Below are 19,043 nucleotides of genomic sequence, written 5' to 3' on the forward strand. Positions count from 1 at the left end.
AGTGTATCCTCTCGCACTTCTGCTGAGGCTTCTTGGCAGAAGAGTATTATTTTAAATGATTACATATGTATTAGAAAATCCTCACTATGCAGCAACGGTCTATCTAAGGTTAGAGCTACAGCAGAGGAGGCACACAATAAAGTATCCAGCTTTATCCATTTCTAACTTTTAAAGTAAAATTCAGCTAACTAAATTGAGCATAAGGAAATGAAAATTACACTTCATAAGCAGACACTTTACAAGTATTATCTAATTTTACCCTCATAATATTGAAGGTACTATTAACACTCCAAGTAAGACAGCTAACAGTCACAAAATCAGTCAAGAGAAGAGATGACAACTGATCCAACTGATGACAACAGAGACGACAAGTGAAGCTGGGTTATCCACCATACTATACCACCTCCAGCCTAATTTTTCTGTCTCCTGATTTATGCTTCCATATTATGTTTCATTGGTAGTAAAAACTATGACATTAGAAGAAAACAGAGAACGGTATCAATATTAAGTTCTATACAATTACATAATAATTTCACTTTTTGCTTAAGAATCTTACCAATGTCAGTATGCCTAAGAAATAACAGGTGCTTTACACTCATTATTCCTATCAGTATTTATTAATAATATATATACACACACACAGAAAGTTCATCAGCACTCATTAAATCTGAAACACAATGTTAGGGCATGATTTAAAAAAAAAACAAACAAACAGAAGCATGGCAGAATACTGATGTCTATTGCTTACCAGTTTTTCTCTGAATGTGTCTTTTCCCAGCTTCCCTGAAAGCAACCATGGCTCTAAAAAACGCTCGGAGAACTGACCATCGGAAAATAGCTACAGGATCAATTCCAATCATCCCAGAGATAAATGCATTCTTGCTACTTCTCAGAAGAGCTACAATGTCAGGGCGCATATGATCTGTGTTTTTTTCCCGGAAATCCTACATGAAAAAAATACCAGTGTTATTTTTGAAAAAACATATTAAGCCAAGAAGAAAATGGGTGACATATTTGAACAGTGGCTGAATAAGGGTATAGAAGTGATTTCTGTGTTAGCCAGATAGATGGACCAGAGAGATATCCTCTATAAAGTCCCATCTAGGCCTAAAACTATTTAATTCTATAATTCATTTAAATTAGAATGAACATTCCACCAACTTATTGCAGCTTGTTAAACATTGGTCTGGGAGAGATTCTCTAAGGGACTATCACATAAAACAACAAAAGAGTTGAGTAATAAAAAGAAGCCAGAAATGAGAAGACCAGGAACAACATTTCACTCAAAGGGAACACCTACTACCTATAGGTGGTGCCAAGTTGCAGAAGTTAGGAGAATGTTAGTAAGACTGAGGCCTAGAGCATTCTCGGCAAGGGTGAGAGAGGTGCAAGGGAGATAAATAGGCTATGTAAGCTATGCAAGACTGAGTTAGGAGTTTGGACTTTATTCAAGTGTCAAGGAAAGCCACTGGAAGGATAATGACATGAACTAACTGATGTTTTATAAACATCACTGATTGCTACTGAGGGAGTTAGTTGTACAAAGAATGGAGAAAGGTATTCCAAATAAGAGCTGACAGTGACTTGCACTATAAGGATGGTACTATAGGAAAGGGAAAATGGTTACTTATTTGGGACATTTTTTAGAGGTAAGGGCGAAGGACTTGCTGGTGGATTAGAGCATTGTAAGTGAACAAGAGAATTAGGTGAACACTATATTTTGTGTTTGAGCAACAAGGTAGGTAGAGGTACTATATATACTAATATGGAGAAGACTTGAGAAAAGAGAAGATATGAGGGTAGAAAATGATGATCAGGAGATAAGTTTTGTCCAAGTGAAGTTAGAGATGGTGAAAATAATGACAATAACAAGCAACATTTATTGAGAAGTTACTAAGTAAATGGCACACTTCTAAGCATTTTACACATGCTGTCTCATTGAAGTTCATTTCATCACCTTAACAAGTCCTTGAGATAGATGCACCTTAATAAGTCCTTGAGATGGATGATATTATTATTATTTTATAGATGAGGAAATTGAGTCACAGAAAGGTTAACTATCTTGGCCCCTATCACACAGTAATGAGAAGAATAGAGGTTCAAACATAGCCACTCATAACCACTATACTGTCTGCATACAGACATCAAGTAGGCAGATGGACATACCTGCCTAGAGTCTAACAGATTTCAGAAAACACATTTGGATATCATCAGCATATACATTTTTAAAGTTGGATAAGATTACCAAAGGAATGTAAATAGCCAGTTAAAACCACTTGCCAATGGAAGTGAGAGATGACAGAACAGAAGAAAATGAGTTTAAATACTTCACAAAAAAATAAGGAGGGCAAGAAACTTACACTCCTGGAAGAAGGTCCCAGACTGACACATAGAATCTAGGCATTTGACTATAGCCACACCCAGATGGAAGGACTGGTGAGTAAATCACTTCATGTCAGTGCAGCTTCACAGAATAGCTCTAACTCAGAACTCCTGGAGGGTCATGCCTAGTATAATGTCATCAACCCTCATGTCCACAAGGCAGCTTGGACTCATTCTGCTACCTTTGGGACTTTCCTTTCCTAATAATTCTTGGTTCTCCTGAAAACAGGGGGAAGGGGGAAACAAGTCTGAAGTCTTGGTGCTCAGTGTGTCCCTAAGTACCCTTTGAGCAAAAGTATATATGATAAAAGTTAGCAAAACTGAGGAAGAATTTTCAAATCAAAATGCCAGCAGCAGCAAATACTGAGGGCAGACAGACAAATGTCAGGCACTAAGTTAAGCACTATACATAACTAATTTAATTCTAACAATTACTCAAGAAAGTAGATTCAATTATAAACCAAACTTCACTGCTAAGTAATCAGAGAGATAGAGAAGTTCATCAGAAGTCAAACATAATAAGCACTGCTACAGGAACTAAAACATCAGTCTGCCCTACTCCAAAGATTATTCTGTCCTATTAACAAGTACAATATAAAATCTAAAATTCTATATCTCTTTTCCATGTTGACAGTCATCAACATTTCCCAATGTAATGGTCCTGTCTCTCTGTCTTCATATTCCTACATTCCTAAGTACTAATCAACTAAATCACATCATAAACTAATCACATCATCATTGAAACTGTCTTCTGTTGCCTTCTATAACAACACAGCTTGTGACTTACTAATTATATTGTGCTATCCCTTCTTCTCAGTCCCCACTGTTGGTTCTGTATTGAAAATTCTTAAGAGTTTCATCCTGTGTACTCATATTTTCTGATCATCTTACATCAGTTTATCTCAACCATAATTGTGGCTTAAACTCTATCTAAATGATGAAACCCAAATCTGTATTTCCAGCTCAGATATTTCTTGTTAAGTCTGAAGATGCATTTATACATTTTAAAGGTATCTCAAACTTGAAAGAAAATGTGTAAGACCAGTACTGCTTATATGCTTTAAAGCAGTCACCAGTGAAACCATGTGGACCTAGAATTCCCTTTGTAGAAAATTTTAAATTACTGATTCAAATTACTTAACAAACATAGGATTTTTAAGTTTTCCTATATTTTCTGGTGTCAGTTTTGGCGATATTTTTTCATGGAATTTTCTACTTTACACTGTCAAATTTATTGGCAAAATATGTTCATATCTTAGAGTGTGTAGTAAAATCCCCTTATTTGTTTCTGCTACCAGCAATCTGTGAAGCTTTCTCCTTTCATTAGTTATTTTCTGTTATCTTTTACTAACACAGTTTTCCCTTGAACAACATGGGGGTTAGGAATGCTGCCCAAAACCACAGCTGAAAATCCCCATATAACTTTACAGTCAGATCTTCATAGCATCTACAGTGCTGCATTTGAGGATTCAGTTGATCATGGATCACACAGTACTGCAGCATCTATTTACTGAAAGATATCTAGCATAAATTGTTATTCAGTCATTCAATAGTTTCTGACTCTTTGCATCCCATGGACTGCAGCACGCCAGGCTTCCCTGTCCCTCACTATCTCCTGGAGTTTGCTCAAACTCATGTCCATTGAGTCGATGATGCCATGCAACAATCTCATCCTCTGGCACCCTCTTCTCCCCCAGCCCTCAGTCTTTCCCAGCATCAGGGTCTTTTCCAATAAGTCAGCTCTTTGTGTCAGGTGGTCAAAGTACTGGAGCTTCAATTCAGCATCAGTCCTTGCAATGAATATTCAGGGTTAATTTTCTTTGGGATTGACTGGTTTGATAACCTTGCTGTCCAAGGGACTCTCAAGAGTACTCTCCAGCACCACAGTTCAAAAGCATCAATTCTTCGGTGCTCAGCCTTCTTTATGGTCCAAATCTCACATCCATATGAGACTACTGGAAAAACCATAGCTTTGATTAGGCGAACCTTTGCTGGCTAAGTGACTGTCTAGGTTTGTCATAGTTTTTGTTCCAAGGAACAAGAGTTTTTTAATGTCATGGCTGCAGTCACCATCTGCGGTGATTTTGGAGTCCAAGGATATAGTCTATCACTGTTTCCATTTTTCCCCCAGGTATTTGCCATGAAGTGATGGGACCAGAAGCCATGATTGTAGTTTTTTGAATGTTTAGTATTAAGTCAGCTTTTTCACTCTCCTCTTTCACCTTCATCAAGAGGCTCTTAAGTTCCTCTTCTCTTCAGGCCATTAGGAGGGTATCATCTGCATATGTGAAGTTGTTGATATTTCTCCCAGCAGTCTTGATTTCAGCTTATGATTCATCCAGCCCGGCATTTCCCATGATGTACACTGCACAGAAGTTAAATAAGCAGGATGACAATATACAGCCTTGATGTGCAAATTTTCCAGTTTGTTATGATCCACATAGTCAAAGGCTTTAGCGTAGTCAATGAAGCAGATGTTTTCCTGGAATTCTCTTGCTTTTTATATGATCCAACAGATGTTGGCAATTTGATCTCTGGTTCCTCTGCCTTTTCTAAATCCAGCTTGAACATCTGGAAGTTCTCAATTCAAGTACTATTGATTTAAATACTATCTTGATTAAAGTACTAGCTTGAAGGATTTTGAGCATTACCTTGCTAGCATGTGACATGAGTACAACCGTGTGGTAGTTTAAGCATTCCCTGGCATTGCCCTTCTTTGGGATTGGAATGAAAAGTGACCTTTTCCAGTCCTATGGCCACTGCAGAGTATTCCAAATTTGCTGGCATTTTAAGTGCTGCACTTTAACAGCATCATCTTTCAGGATTTGAAATAGCTCAGCTGAAATTCTATCACCTCCGCTAGCTTTGTTCGTAGTGATGCTTTCTAAGGCCCACTTGACTTCACATCCAGGATGTCTAGCTCTAGGTGACTGACCACACCATTGTAGTTGTACGGGTCATTAAGACCTTTCCTGTACAGTTCGGTGTATTCTTGCCACCTCTTTTTAATATCTTCTGCTTCTGGTAGGTTTATATATTTTCTGTCCTTTATTGTGCCCATCTTTGCATGAAATGTTCCCTTGGTATCTCTGATTTTCTTGAAGAGATCTCTAGTCTTTCCCATTCTATTGTTTTCCTCTAATTTCTTTGCATTGTGCACTTAAGGCTTTTTTTAATCTCTCCTTCCTGTTCTTTGGAACTCTGCATTGAGATGGCTAGATCTTTCCCTTTCTCATTTGCTTTTCGCTTCTCTTCTTTTCTCAGCTATTTGTAAGGCGTCCTCAACCATTTTGCCTTTTAGCATTTTTTTTCCCCCTTGGGGATGGTGGTCTTGATCACGGCCTCCTATACCATGTCACAAATCTTTGTCCATAGTTCTTCAGGCACTCTGTCTATCAGATCTAATCCCTTGAATCTACTTGTCACTTCCACTGTATAATTGTAAGGGATTTGATTTAGGTCATACCTGAATGATCTAGTGGTTTTCCCTACTTTCTTCAATTTAAAGTCTGAAGTTTGCAATCAGGAGTTCATGATCTGAGCCACAGTCAGCTCCTGGTATTTTTTTTGCTGATCGTATGTAGCTTCTCTATCTTTGGCTGCAAAGAAGATAACCAATCTCATTTTCGTATTGACCATCTGGTGATGTCCATGTGTAGAGTCTTCTCTTGTGTTGTTGCAGGAGGGTGTTTGCTACGACTGGTACATTCTCTTGGCAAAACTGTTAGCTTTCCCCTGCTTCATTTTGTACTCCAAGGCCAAACTTGCCTGTTACTCCAGATATCTCTTGATTTCCTATTTTTGCATTCCAGTCCCCTATGATGAAAAGAACATCTTTTTTTGTTGTTGTTGTTCATTCTATCAGGTCTTATAGGTCTTCATTGAACCATTCAGCTTCAACTTTTTTGGCATTAGTGATTGAGACACAGACTTGTATTACTGTGATGCTGAATGGTTTGCCCTAGAACAGAGATCATTCTGTCGTTTTTGAGACTGCATCCAAGTACTGCATTTTGGACTCTTCTGTTGACTATGAGGGTTACTCCATTTCTTGTACGGTTTCATGCCCATTTGAGTAGATATAATGGTGATCTGAATTAAATTCACCCGTTCAAGTCCATTTTAGTTCACTGATTCCTAAAACATGGAATCTCCTGCTTGACCACATCCAATTTACCTTCATTCACGGACCTAACATTCCAGTAGTATATGCAGTATTGTTCTTTATAGCATCGGACTTCACTTTCACCACTGGACACATCTCCAACTGTGTAAAAGTGGACCCCCACAACTGAAAACTATGCTGTTCAAGGATCATCTGTATTATTTTCAGTTATTTTTAAAGGAACTAACTTTTAGCTTTGCTCATTTCTTTTACTATATGTCTGCTTTTTATTGCATTGACTTCTAGTCTTTGCTTTATTATTTCCTTCTTCTAGTTTAATTTGCTGATTTTCCTTACTTACTGTTTTGCCAACCAGTCTTCCTTTCTAACATATACTTTTATTAAAGTTATAAATCACTGCTTTAAATGCATCTTACAAATTTTGATACATTATATCATTAATGTTCAGTTTAAAATATTATCACTTGTGATTTCTTTTTTAACTCAGGGATTACATAGAAGTTCACTTAATTTATAAACACCAAAGAGTATCTAATTATCTTTATGATGTGCCAATTAGGTCAGTTATTTAGCAGTGCTGCTCAATTTTTCTGTTTTTATTGATTTCATGTCTCCATATTTTGTTATTACTGAAAGATATGTATGAAAATCTACAACTTTAAGGATAAACTTGTCTAGCTCCCCTTTTAGCCTGAAGTGAAGTCATCAGGTACATATAACTTTTGATTATGTCTTCATTGAAACAAGCCCCTTTTATAAGAAGTGTGCTTCTTTGTCTCTAATGATACTTGCCTTAAAGCCTACCTTGTCCAATAACAGTGTAATTACAGGAACTTTGTTTTTGTTAGGGTCTGCCTAGTGTTGTCTTTTTCCCATCCTTCTACTTTCAACCTACCTGATAATAAGAATGAATGAATCACAGACATAAATGCATATATTGTATGATTCTATTTATCTGAAATTTAGTAAGTTAAAAAAAAAACACTAAGGATAAAAAATTACAGTCACGTTTACCTCTGGGTGGGGGAGAATGAGCCTGGAAGGGGTATGAGAGAAATCTGGACACTTGAGATTTCTGCATTTTATATACCTTGCTATATGATTTTATAGGTCAAGATTTTTTTGTTTTAGACTTTATTTTTATATATTGAGATGTAACTGACACACAACATTAAAGTATATAAAATATTAATACTGATTTGATACATTTGTAAACTGTAATATGATTACCATTTTAAAGTTAACAAATACCTCCATTATGTCATACAATCATCATTTTTTTGTGGTAAGAACATTTAAGATCTAGTCTATCTTAGAAACTTTGAAGACAGTGGTATAATCACAATGCTAACTATAAACACAATGTTTACTATAATTATAATGCTGTACATCAGAACTCCAGAAATTAACTGCAGGTTTTTATCCTTAGCCAGCCTCTCCTCAACTCCCCCACCCACTAATAAGCACCGTTCTACTCTGTTATTCTAAATGTGTGCCTAAAATCTGTTCCTTCTTGTCTTTTCCATCTCAGAAAATAGCACCTAAAATTCACCCATTAGCTATACCCAGAAGTCAGTTAACTATAATCCATCAACAAGATTTACTCATTGCATCTCCAAAAATCTCTTATAATCATTTAGATCTCCTCCATCTCTACTGCCACCTCAGGGGTCCAGTTTACCTTAATGTTTCATTGATCTCCCAGCTCCCAATCTCTCCCTCTGCTAGTTTTTCTCCTCTGAGAAATCAATTTTTAAAAACACATAACATATTCTCTGCTTAAAATTTTTTCATGGCTCCTCATCAGAATTTCAGCAAAAACCAAACTCCTTTAACTTGGTCAAGAAGCCCCAAAGAACTAAGTTACTGTCCATTCTCTACATTGATTTCATGCCGCTATCTTCCTTGATCACTATAATCTAGTAATGCTGACCTGTTTTCAATTATTTTAACATACTAAATTCTTTTCTATCTCATGGCCTATAAGATTCACCATCCCAACCCCTCACCAAGGTCACATTTACTTCAGACCATCTCTCAAAATTTGAGTTTTGAAGGAGGTGTTCATTACCTACAAATTAAAAATCGACTAATTCACTACTTTCTCTCATAGAACCTATTCATTAATTTATACACCAAGATCATGTCAGCTAATTAATCACTAGATCATTCTAAACACAAATGTCAGACTCTGTGCTTTGTGTTTAGAATGATCTAGTGATAAATTAGCAGCACAGAGTTTGACATGTGCTTCATGTTTTAATAAGTACTTCTTGAATAAATGAATCAGTGATGAGTGAATGAGTGGTCTTAATTCTGACTCTCACCTCAAGATCCAGAAAAAACATATTGCTCCACAATATTCCACAGCATCACTACCTCGCCTAGAAATTGCCATCAGTATCAGGCTTAAATATCAAATGGTTGAAGGGTTCCTCAATTACAAACAAGGGATGGGCAAAATTATGAAGATTCCTTTCTGGAGAAGTTAAGTCTCAACATATTCATTAGAAGCTCAAGCTCACAAATATCCAAAGATACATGAGGACATGAGGCCTCATGGATGTAGAGAAGAGAAAAACTCAACCAGCCATACATAGATGAACTAGTGGGTTTCAGACATACCAATGGTATCTATTCTTGCAGATCTAAAAAGGCTATTACACTTCCGTAATAACCTATATGAGGAAGGAATCTGAGAAAGAATGGATACATGTATACATATAGCTGAAGTGCTTTGTTGTACACCTGCACACCTGCTGTACAGCTGAAACACAACATTATAAATCAACTAAACCCCAACATAAAAGTCAAATTTAAAGAATTAAAAATAAACAAGATAAAAAAGCTATTACATTTAGAATGGATTGACATCAATTTTAGCTGCAGGAAAAAACCAATAAAACCATCAGCTAATGACAGCAGAATACTGCAAAGAACAGTATGAATTTTGGTATCATCCTTATAAAATTTCTCCCATTGTTACTGACCAACTACAAAGAAAACAGTATAATAGGGATGGTGATAACAGTTAAGAACACTCCTCTGTCCTAAAGGCTTATTCAATGAGAAATTTACTGACCTTTACCCCATACTTTACTTTCCCGGCATAATGCTTTATGATGAAAGCAGGCTCCATCACAGCTGGAAATTCAATGTAAGAATTCTCTTCATGTTGGTGTTTAAACTTGTCCAGCAGTGTTTGATTTGTAGCCTGTGGAAAACTAAATTAAAAATAAAAACAAAAACACTAAAGAAAGATGCAGTAGTTAATAAAGTATTTTTTTAATAATTATAATTTCATCTAACAGATTTAGCAAATTAGAGAGTTTTCACTTAAATAAATTCTCATAACAAGCTCAGAGGAAATGGACATCAAGTTGCCAACATTTGCTGGATCACTGGAAAAGCAAGGGAATTTCAGAAAAATATCAACTTCTGCTTCATTGACTACACTAAAGCCTTTGACTGTGTGGATCACAACAAACTGTGGAAAACAAGAGATGGGAATACGAGACCATCTTACCTGTCTCTTGAAACAAACAAGAGTTTTTTGTTTGTGAGGCAAGAAGCAATAATTAGAACCGGACATGGAACAAAGGACTGGTTCAAAATTGGGAAAGGAGTACAACAAGGCTGTATATTGTCACTCTGTTTATTTAACTTCTATGCACGGTACATCATGGGAAATGCCAGGCTAGATGAATAACAAGGTGGAATCAAGACTGCTGGGAGAAACCTCAAATATGCAGATGACGCTGTCCTAATGGCAGAAAAAGAAGAACTAAAGAGCCTCTTGATGAAAGTGAAAGAGGAGAGTGAAAAAGCCCCTCTTAAAACTCAATACTGAAAAAACTAAGATCAGGGCATCCAGTCCCATCATTTTATGGCAAATAGAAGGCGAAAAAGTGCAAACGGTGACAGATTTTCTCTTCTTGGGCTCAAAAATCACTGCAGATGGTGACTGCAGCCATGAAATTAGAAGATGCTTGCTTCTTGGAAGAAAAGCTATGACAAGCCTAGACAATGTATTAAAAAGCAGAGATATTACTTTGCTGACAAAGGTTTGTCTAGTCAAAGATATCATTTTTCCAGTAGTATGCATGGATGTGAGAGTTGGACATAAAGGCTGAGCACCGAAGAACTGATGCTTTTGAACTCTGGTACTGTGTCCCTTGGACAGCAACAAGATCAAACTAATCAGTCCTAAGGAAATCAACCCTGAATACTCATTGGAAGGACTGATGCTGAAGCTGAAGCTCCAATACTCTGGCCACCTGATGTGAAGAGCTGACTCATTGGAAAAGACCCTGATGCTGGGAAAGACTGAGGGCAGGAGGAGAAGTGGGTGAAGAGGATGAGATGGCTGGATGGCATCACTGATTCAATGAACATGAACTTGGGCAAACTCCAGGAGATAGTGAGGGACAGGGAGGCCTGGTGTGCTACATTCTATGGTGTTGCAAAGAATCAGACATGACTTAATGATTGAACAACAACAAAACAATCTGAAAGATGAGTGAAAAAAGATTTAGTATTCCTATTTTGTATATGAGAGCTCAAAAGTTGTGATTTGCCTAACACATACTATGCAAGTATCAGAAATAAGAAAATTAACTCAGGTTTTTAGATGTTTATCTTGGGTCACAGCGTGCTGCACCGTAAGACTCAAAGGATAATAAAAACCAAATCACATGTTGCTTGGGTTCAAGAACTTGCAAAAAGGGAATGATCTCTCAGGTTGGACAGGTCCTTTAAATCCAGGTTAATTTTTTTCATTATAAATTAAGTAGTAATTTTCTTACCTACATCAGTTACTGAATGTTTTTATATTATACCTATTATTCTTTCAAATACACATCAATAGATTTATACTCACTGATGAACATTTCATATCTGGGAATCATTCAAATAATATTTATTAAGAAGTAACCACATAATAGTAGTAGCTATTTAGTGGATAAGTTGTATCCAACTCTTTGCGACCCCTATGGACTAGAGCCCACCAGGTTCCTCTGTCCATGGAATTTCCCAGACAAGAATACTGGAGTGGGTTGCAATTTCCTTCTCCAGGGATATTCCTGACCCAGGAATCAAACTCCTGCATTGGCCAGGTGGATTCTTTACCACTGAGCCACAAGGGAATACAGTATAATACTAGCAATAATAGTAGTACAGACATATAAAACTTTAGAACAGAAAAAAAAAAAATCATTAGTGGTTGGGAATAATGTAAAGATTCAGAGGATACAAGAGGCAATTACAAGCTATATTTCAAAAGTTTGGTAGGAGTTTCAAACAGAGAAAATAATCACTGACCAAAAAAAAAAAGGAGAGGTCAAGTATATTTCAGAGAATAGTTTCATTTAATAGTACTTGAATAATAAAAAATAATGTGATGTGAGATATAAAGATGTTGAATACAATATCTAATGCACTAAAATGATTCCAATACTACAAGAAAAATGGTTAATTACATAGTACCTATTGGAACCAGGAAGGAGAAAGGTCTTTGATGTCAGATAGTCATTGCCTACATTACAAATTCTGTCTGTGACCTCGGGCAAGCTAGGTACAACCTTCTTTAGGAACTGGCTTGTTAATCCATAAATGAGTAAAATGAATGATAGTGCTAGAAGAATTAAATAACACTAGCAAAAATACCTAACATTAGTTGACATCCTATAGGGATGATACAAATTAACCTACTTTTTCATGTTAGCAACACTGCCATTTTCCTAGTCAACTGAGGCCTGCTTTTGCAGCAAACACTATCCCTTCCTCTAGGCTTTTCCCTCCTTCCCAGAACTCTAAAGCCATTCCAGAACAGGTTACAACTCTTGAACAATTTCAGAGAATACAGCAACAGCCTTAATAGTAGCCTTAGTGATTCTAATTTTACCATGTTTCATGTCACCAAACACAACTATCAAAATAAATTTTCCTACAATGTGCTTTTAATGGCGTGCCTCCCCTACTTTAGAAAATTGAAATCCAAGCTCTTAAGCCCAGACCAACCCAACTTCTGCAAACACATCTGTCACTACTCTACAGCAGCATGCTTCTTTTCAGGAAGGATGTTCATCTCATTATTTCTACCTAAGGTCTACTTGCCTTCTAATCCTCTGAGTCATTAAAAAGCTTGTGATTTGTTTCCTTTTTCTTGGATAAATAATGGAAAAAATTAAATGTTTCCATTTAAACTTCCTTTATTAAAACCAATGCTAATTTTCATGTTTATGGGACATTTATATTGTTTATTTACATTTTTTGCCCATTTTAATTGATACATTATTTCTTTTTTTTTTTTTGATTGGAAGATAATTAATGAGAACAAATATGAGGGCAGTTTCTATTCCAAATAAGGAAAGATGGGGGAAAAAAAACCTTTCCACCAGTCCTGCAGTCAATAAACAATTGTGGATACATACTACATAATTAAGCAAAAGAGCCTGGAACAGAGACCAAGTAGACATTATCATGAATTTCAAAACTCTTCATCTAATGTTTCCCCAAAGACTACCTGCCAGGGTAGCCTTAGATTAGTGTTTCTTTGCACTAATCTAAGGCTACCCCAACTAAGGAGTTTTTAAAAATACCAATGCCTGGACCCCATCTCCTGTGATTCTACTGAATTGATGCTAGGCCAGTGACAAAGTACTATTTATAAGTTCCCCAGGTAATTCTTACGAACAAGCAAGATTGATAAAATGTTGGCCTAAATGAATGCTCTGATTTTTAACTTCAGTTTGTTAAATAAAACGCAGAGTCTGGTCAAGAAGTCTGGGACAGAAGTGTGAGACTCTGTACTTGTAACAACCTTTACGATGACGCCAGTGCTGCTGTCAGCAGGTCACACTGAGTACTATGGGAAAGACTAGTAACACTCTTAACTTTGCTTACACCATTCCTCCTTTCTAAACTCCACACTGAATCCTTTAGAATCTAATGTATAAAATTTGAACAGCTAGCAGACAAGACTAAACAAGAATTCTAACTTCCAACATGTGCTCCTAAAGCACTACAAACACACTGACTGAAGCAGGAATACCAGGAAGGATATTTCATGTAATATATCCTCTACAGAACAAAATATTTTCAGAGGAAAAATACTCAAAGTGATTTCAAAAACAGCTCTTTCCAAATGACACTAATTTATTGTCAAGTCCTCTTCACTGGTACATGAAAGAGGGAAAACATTTCATGTCTTTGCATCTTCTAGGAAGTTAAAACAGAGACACAAAGCTGGCTAATTTATAAGGAAAGATAACAGGATTAACTTAAAGCAAGGGAAATAATACTACGGTTTATTAAAAAATTTTATGGAGTTGATATAGAAGCACAATTGAAGTGGCAATCAAGAGGTTATTCAGTCCAATCTCCTACCTGCAAAAGTACCTTGATAGATGATGCAAAATAATTACTATAATGGAAAATTCTACTACTTTATGAAGCAGCTGCTAATCAGTTCTAATGATTAAAAAGCTCTTTCTTATATTGAGCCAACATCTGTCTTCCTGTAATTTCTGGACCTGTGGCTTAACTCCACAAGCTTCTGGGTAACAGCAAAAAGGTGACATTCTTTTCACTGGGAAATATCTACATTTCTGTGAGGTAGCAACTGACCAAGTAAAGATGGTCTTTGTATAACATAGTAAGATGTACACTCAATGAAACTTTGCTTAAAGAATAACAGACAAGGCCCCTTTGCTCTATTCATGTTTTAATTATATATCCATAGCTTATTTCCTGCTCACAACCACTGTAAGATATAGAGTAGACAGCATTATAATTAATCATCATTATTTCCTTTTTGCATGCAAGAAAACTGAGGACTAAGGATATTAAGAGATTTGCTGAGGGTAGTTAATAGAGCTGGAATACAACCCTGAACTTCTGACATCACAGTCTAAGCATTATGGTAAAGCAAATAAGGACAATACTTCAAAGCACAAGCTCATTACTCTGTTCTCCGTAGCTCATGTTTGTTTTGTTTGGTTTATTCTTGTATTTTGATTTTGCTTGTATACTAGTTTTTTATATACCAGAGAAGATGGGGCAGGGGGAAGGTGAAATTGGTAAAAGGGATCAACTGTATGGTGACAGATAAAAAATATACTTTTGGTAGTCAGCACATACTGTAGGGTATACAGAAGTAGAAATATAATGTACATATGAATCTTATATAATGTTATAAACCAATGTTACTACAATAAAAAAGGAAAACAAAAGTTCAAGTAAAAGACAAAACTAAAGCTTCTTATTCAGAAATACCTGGTGGGTTTGAATCTCAAGTCCATCATTTACTATACATATGATCTTTTTCTCAAATTGCTTAAATTTTCTTGTTCATAAGACATCTCAAAATAACTGCTTATCATTTCAATATCTACAATGGTTCTCCATACTAAATATCAAAATCACCTATGACACTTTCTAAAATAAAATACATCAGAAATAAGGCATGCAAGCAGAGTTAAGAACCACTAACTTCAAAATTTTATAAGAGATAATGTATGTTTTGGGAAATATAGAGCAATACAAGAAACATTTACAACTTTGCACATAAAATTAAAATGCTTTTTGCTGAATTTTAATTCATTCAGATTAATGGAAATAGACTAATGATGGAAGGGCAGATATAATTGTTGGCAATATCATTTCCAATATATTTTGCAGCTCTGCCATATTACTTTATAATTCTATGCAGCAATTCTGTGAGTTTATGGAATATTAAATGGCAATAACATACAACTTACCATACATATCAGGATATTCTTAAAGTAGGTGCCTTTAATAACTAAAATGAACAATCAGTATAAACTTTAGATTGTCCTACACAAACCTGGTATACAGTCATCCTACCTATGAAAGTTACTACTTAATATTTTATATCTTAGTTTAATGGGTATAGTATTAAACAAGGAATCAAGTGACCTAATTCAATCTCTAAATATTTTACTAAAGAGTCATGGAAAACCAACACACTCTCCACCACTTTGGTTTCTCCAGTTCTAGATTTGCCATCTCTTAGAATAATTAAACTATAATAATACTTTCCAGAGCGCTGAGAACATGGTGGAGGATGCTCCATGAAGCTTTATTTCTGCAACATATATATTTAAGTTTGGTCAGGCTTCCCTGGTGGCTCAGAGGGTAAAACATCTGCCTGTAATACGGAAGACGCAAGTTCAATCCCTGGGTCGGGAAGATCCCCTGGAGAAGGAAATAGCAACCCACTCCAGTATTCTTGCCTGGAGAATCCCATGGACAGAGGAGACTGAGGGGCTACAGTTCATGGGGTCGCAAAGAGTCTGACACAACTGAGCGACTACACTTAGCTTACCTAAATTATACTGAACAGTGTTACCAAGGGATGGCAAATATCTAACATATGTGGTCACTAAAAACTTGCACAGCCATGGCAGATATCACAAATCTATTATTATATTCTTTACCACTAAGCAAGAAAACTGCAAACACACCTCATATGTAAAACTTAATTCAATAAGAAACACAAAACAAAAAAATAGATACCAACAATTGAACATCAAAGTGACTTTGCAGAAGAAATTTGGAAAAAGTCAAGGAAAAAATGAGTTCAGTAGTGAAGTCCATCCAATTTTCTTATAAACACACAAAAAAATGCATACCAGGGAAACTTTTGCTCTTAATAACATTAAGAAGAAAGTTTAGGGCTTAAGAAGACATGAAAAACTCACATGGCCAATAACAAAACTGAAACGAATCATACTCACTTGCTTTCTTCATCCAAAAGATGGAGCAGACCTGTTGGTTTCTTGCTAATAAGATTTATGCAACAGGTATTATCAATGTAGTCTATATTGTGCCAGCTGATACCTTCAGTTCTATATTCCTCCTAGGAAATACAAATTAACAATTTATTCATCTTGCAGAAAATAAAAGGTATGTGAGAATAAGGACTAAAAAGTTTTTACCAGGATTAAAAGAATAGACTAAACTTTGAAAAATCATTAATCTACACAATGAAAGAAATGTATATTTCAGTTTCATAAAATCGTGATATAGTATATGTCTATTTTCTTTTAGTAGTACATGCAACCAAATTTTCTGATTAGAATCCTATTTGTGATTCCATTCAGATGGAAAACTAAGTGTGATTTGTTTTAGCTACACTATCTGATGACTACACTATGGAAAAATGTAAAACGAAAAAGACTAATTTCTCCCACACAACTTGAAGCCATCAAAAAGAACTATTGGATCATCAACAGTGAATATAATGAAACAATGTCTGAGAAAAATGGAAAACTATCACCTCCAGTGATCACTGATAAAAATCATATAGAATTCGTACACAGTGAACTTTGACAAAATAAACAGAATAACTTTCAAAAGGCGGGGGCAGAGGAGTTTCCCCAATTCCAAGACTAAACTCAAAGCTCACACACTGAGTAACCATTCAAAACTCTCTTATGAAGCCCCTACTGTTCCTTCTTTAACATCTACACTGGGAAATAAATATTCTTTTATTCATCTCTGTGATGCTTTTACTTTTACTTTTTAAAATGTCAGAAAGATGATTCTGAAAATAAAGAAGGTTCTACACTGAATGATATTTAGGCATCAAATTAATATCCTGTTCATCTGATGGTTTTAGTATTCACTGATTATATTTGCATACCTCTCAGCAAATACAGTGATTTTGTGAAACAGTGATGTTAATAATTGAATCATTCTTTCTGTATTATCATTATCCTGTAAGGTAAAGTGGACCCTCGTATAAACTAGTTACTCTAATTGTAAAAAGTAAGTGCTAACTTAGTCCTTCCCCCTCAACAGTTTCACAAGCAAGTAATGCTATATAAGGTCACCCCCAAGCAGTGGTAAAGCTTTTTCCCTCTTCCTTTTCACAGCATGGATAAACAGCATACTAGATAGTGTAAGCACATGGATTTTTATATTCTTTACTAGTATTTCAAAATCCCTTCCCATTCCAGTTTCCCAACGGTGATTCAGATCCTCCTGCTCAAAGTTAACTATTATCCTAACTTCTATACCTCTGACAAAATCCACCTCTTTATAAAAATTATATATATATAGAACCATGCAATACATATTCTTTTGATCTGGCGTTTCTTCTGTTACTCAACATTATATTTCAGAGAAACATCTATGTTGTCGAACGCATCTAAAGTACATGCATTTTAACTGCTGTAAGACGGGTAGTGGAGTACATTTACTCATTTATGCATTGTCTAGGCTGCTTTCTCAAAGTAATAGCAGAACTGAGAGCACATGGCCTCCAAAACCCAGAAGACTGATTTACTTATACTTTTTTATAGAAAAGGCATGCCAAAATCTGCTACAGAACATTAACTCTCAAATTTTAATATACAACAGAATCACATGAAGAGCTTGTTAAAAAAAGAAGCCACAAACTCAGAATGTGTGAATAAGAAAGTTTGGGGTAGTGCACTTGGAAGGAGTGCCTAGGTGATACTGATTGTACCAGTAGGGATAGGAGAAGAATAACTAACTCCTCAAGAACCAATGATATATTTATATACAATACATTCATCTACTGGACTATTGATGGACATTACACTCATTTCCAATTTTCGCTATTAAAAATAAGGGCATTATGTACATTTCTGTACAAAACTTTTTGTAAGCATTTATATAGATTTGGAGAGTGAAACCGCCGGCTTATAAAGTACAAACATATAAACTCAGAAGATACTGCCAAACAATTTTCTAAAGTGGCTGTACCAATCTATGCACCCACCACCAGTGTATGAGACTTCCCAGTGCACAGTATTTCTCTAATACCTGCATTGTCAGTTTTTTTCATTTTAGTCACTCTGGTGAATGCCTAGAAATATTTAAGTATGGGTTTAATTTTATTTTCCCTAAAGACTAATATGGAGAAGGTGATGGCACCCCACTCCAGTACTCTTGCCTGGAAAATCCCATGGACGGAGAAGCCTGGAAGGCTGAAGTCCATGGGGTCGCAGAGGGTCGGACACGACTGAGTGACTTCACTTTCACTTTTCACTTTTATGCATTGGAGAAGGAAATGGCAACCCACTCCCATGTTCTTGCCTAGAGAATCCCAGGGATGGGGGAGCCTGGTGGGCTGCCGTCTATGGGGTCGCACAGAGTCAGACACGACTGAAGTGACTTAGCAGCAGCAAAGACTAATAAATGAAATATCTTTTCCTATGTTTACTTTCCATTTGGATGTCCTCACATGCCTACATTCATGATAAAAATTCTTAGAAAACATCCTTGCCTTGTTCTCAATCTTAGGGGGAAATCATTTAGTCTGTTTCCATTAAGTATGATATTAACTGTTGGTTTTTTGTAAATGGCCTTTATCAGGAAGTTCCCTTCTATACCGAGTTTGCTAAAGGTTTTGTTTTGAATAAGACTGAGTATGTAATTTTATCAAACGCATTTTTATATTTTTATTGAGAACACCATGAATTTTTTTCTTCTTCTGCTTTGTTAACAGATGAATTAAACTGATTGGTGGTCAGATGTAATACAC

At 35.9% G+C, this 19,043-nt stretch overlaps 1 protein-coding gene across 16 annotated transcripts in view; it reads right to left on the minus strand.

Annotated features, from left to right (window-relative positions):
* The window catches only part of MYO9A (myosin IXA), a 257,820-nt gene that overhangs the window by 128,391 nt on the left and 110,386 nt on the right, over positions 1 to 19,043 (minus strand). For all 16 annotated transcript variants that reach the window (XM_061430254.1, XM_061430252.1, XM_061430257.1 and 13 more), the window contains 3 exons: positions 16,267 to 16,388; positions 9,591 to 9,732; positions 749 to 944 (listed from right to left, as the gene is read on the minus strand). In XM_061430254.1, the coding sequence (XP_061286238.1) occupies positions 749 to 944; positions 9,591 to 9,732; positions 16,267 to 16,388 (460 nt within the window). The remainder of the gene's footprint in view (positions 1 to 748; positions 945 to 9,590; positions 9,733 to 16,266; positions 16,389 to 19,043) is intronic.

Source organism: Bos javanicus, chromosome 10 (genome assembly GCF_032452875.1).
Source record: "Bos javanicus breed banteng chromosome 10, ARS-OSU_banteng_1.0, whole genome shotgun sequence".
Lineage (NCBI taxonomy): Eukaryota > Metazoa > Chordata > Mammalia > Artiodactyla > Bovidae > Bos > Bos javanicus.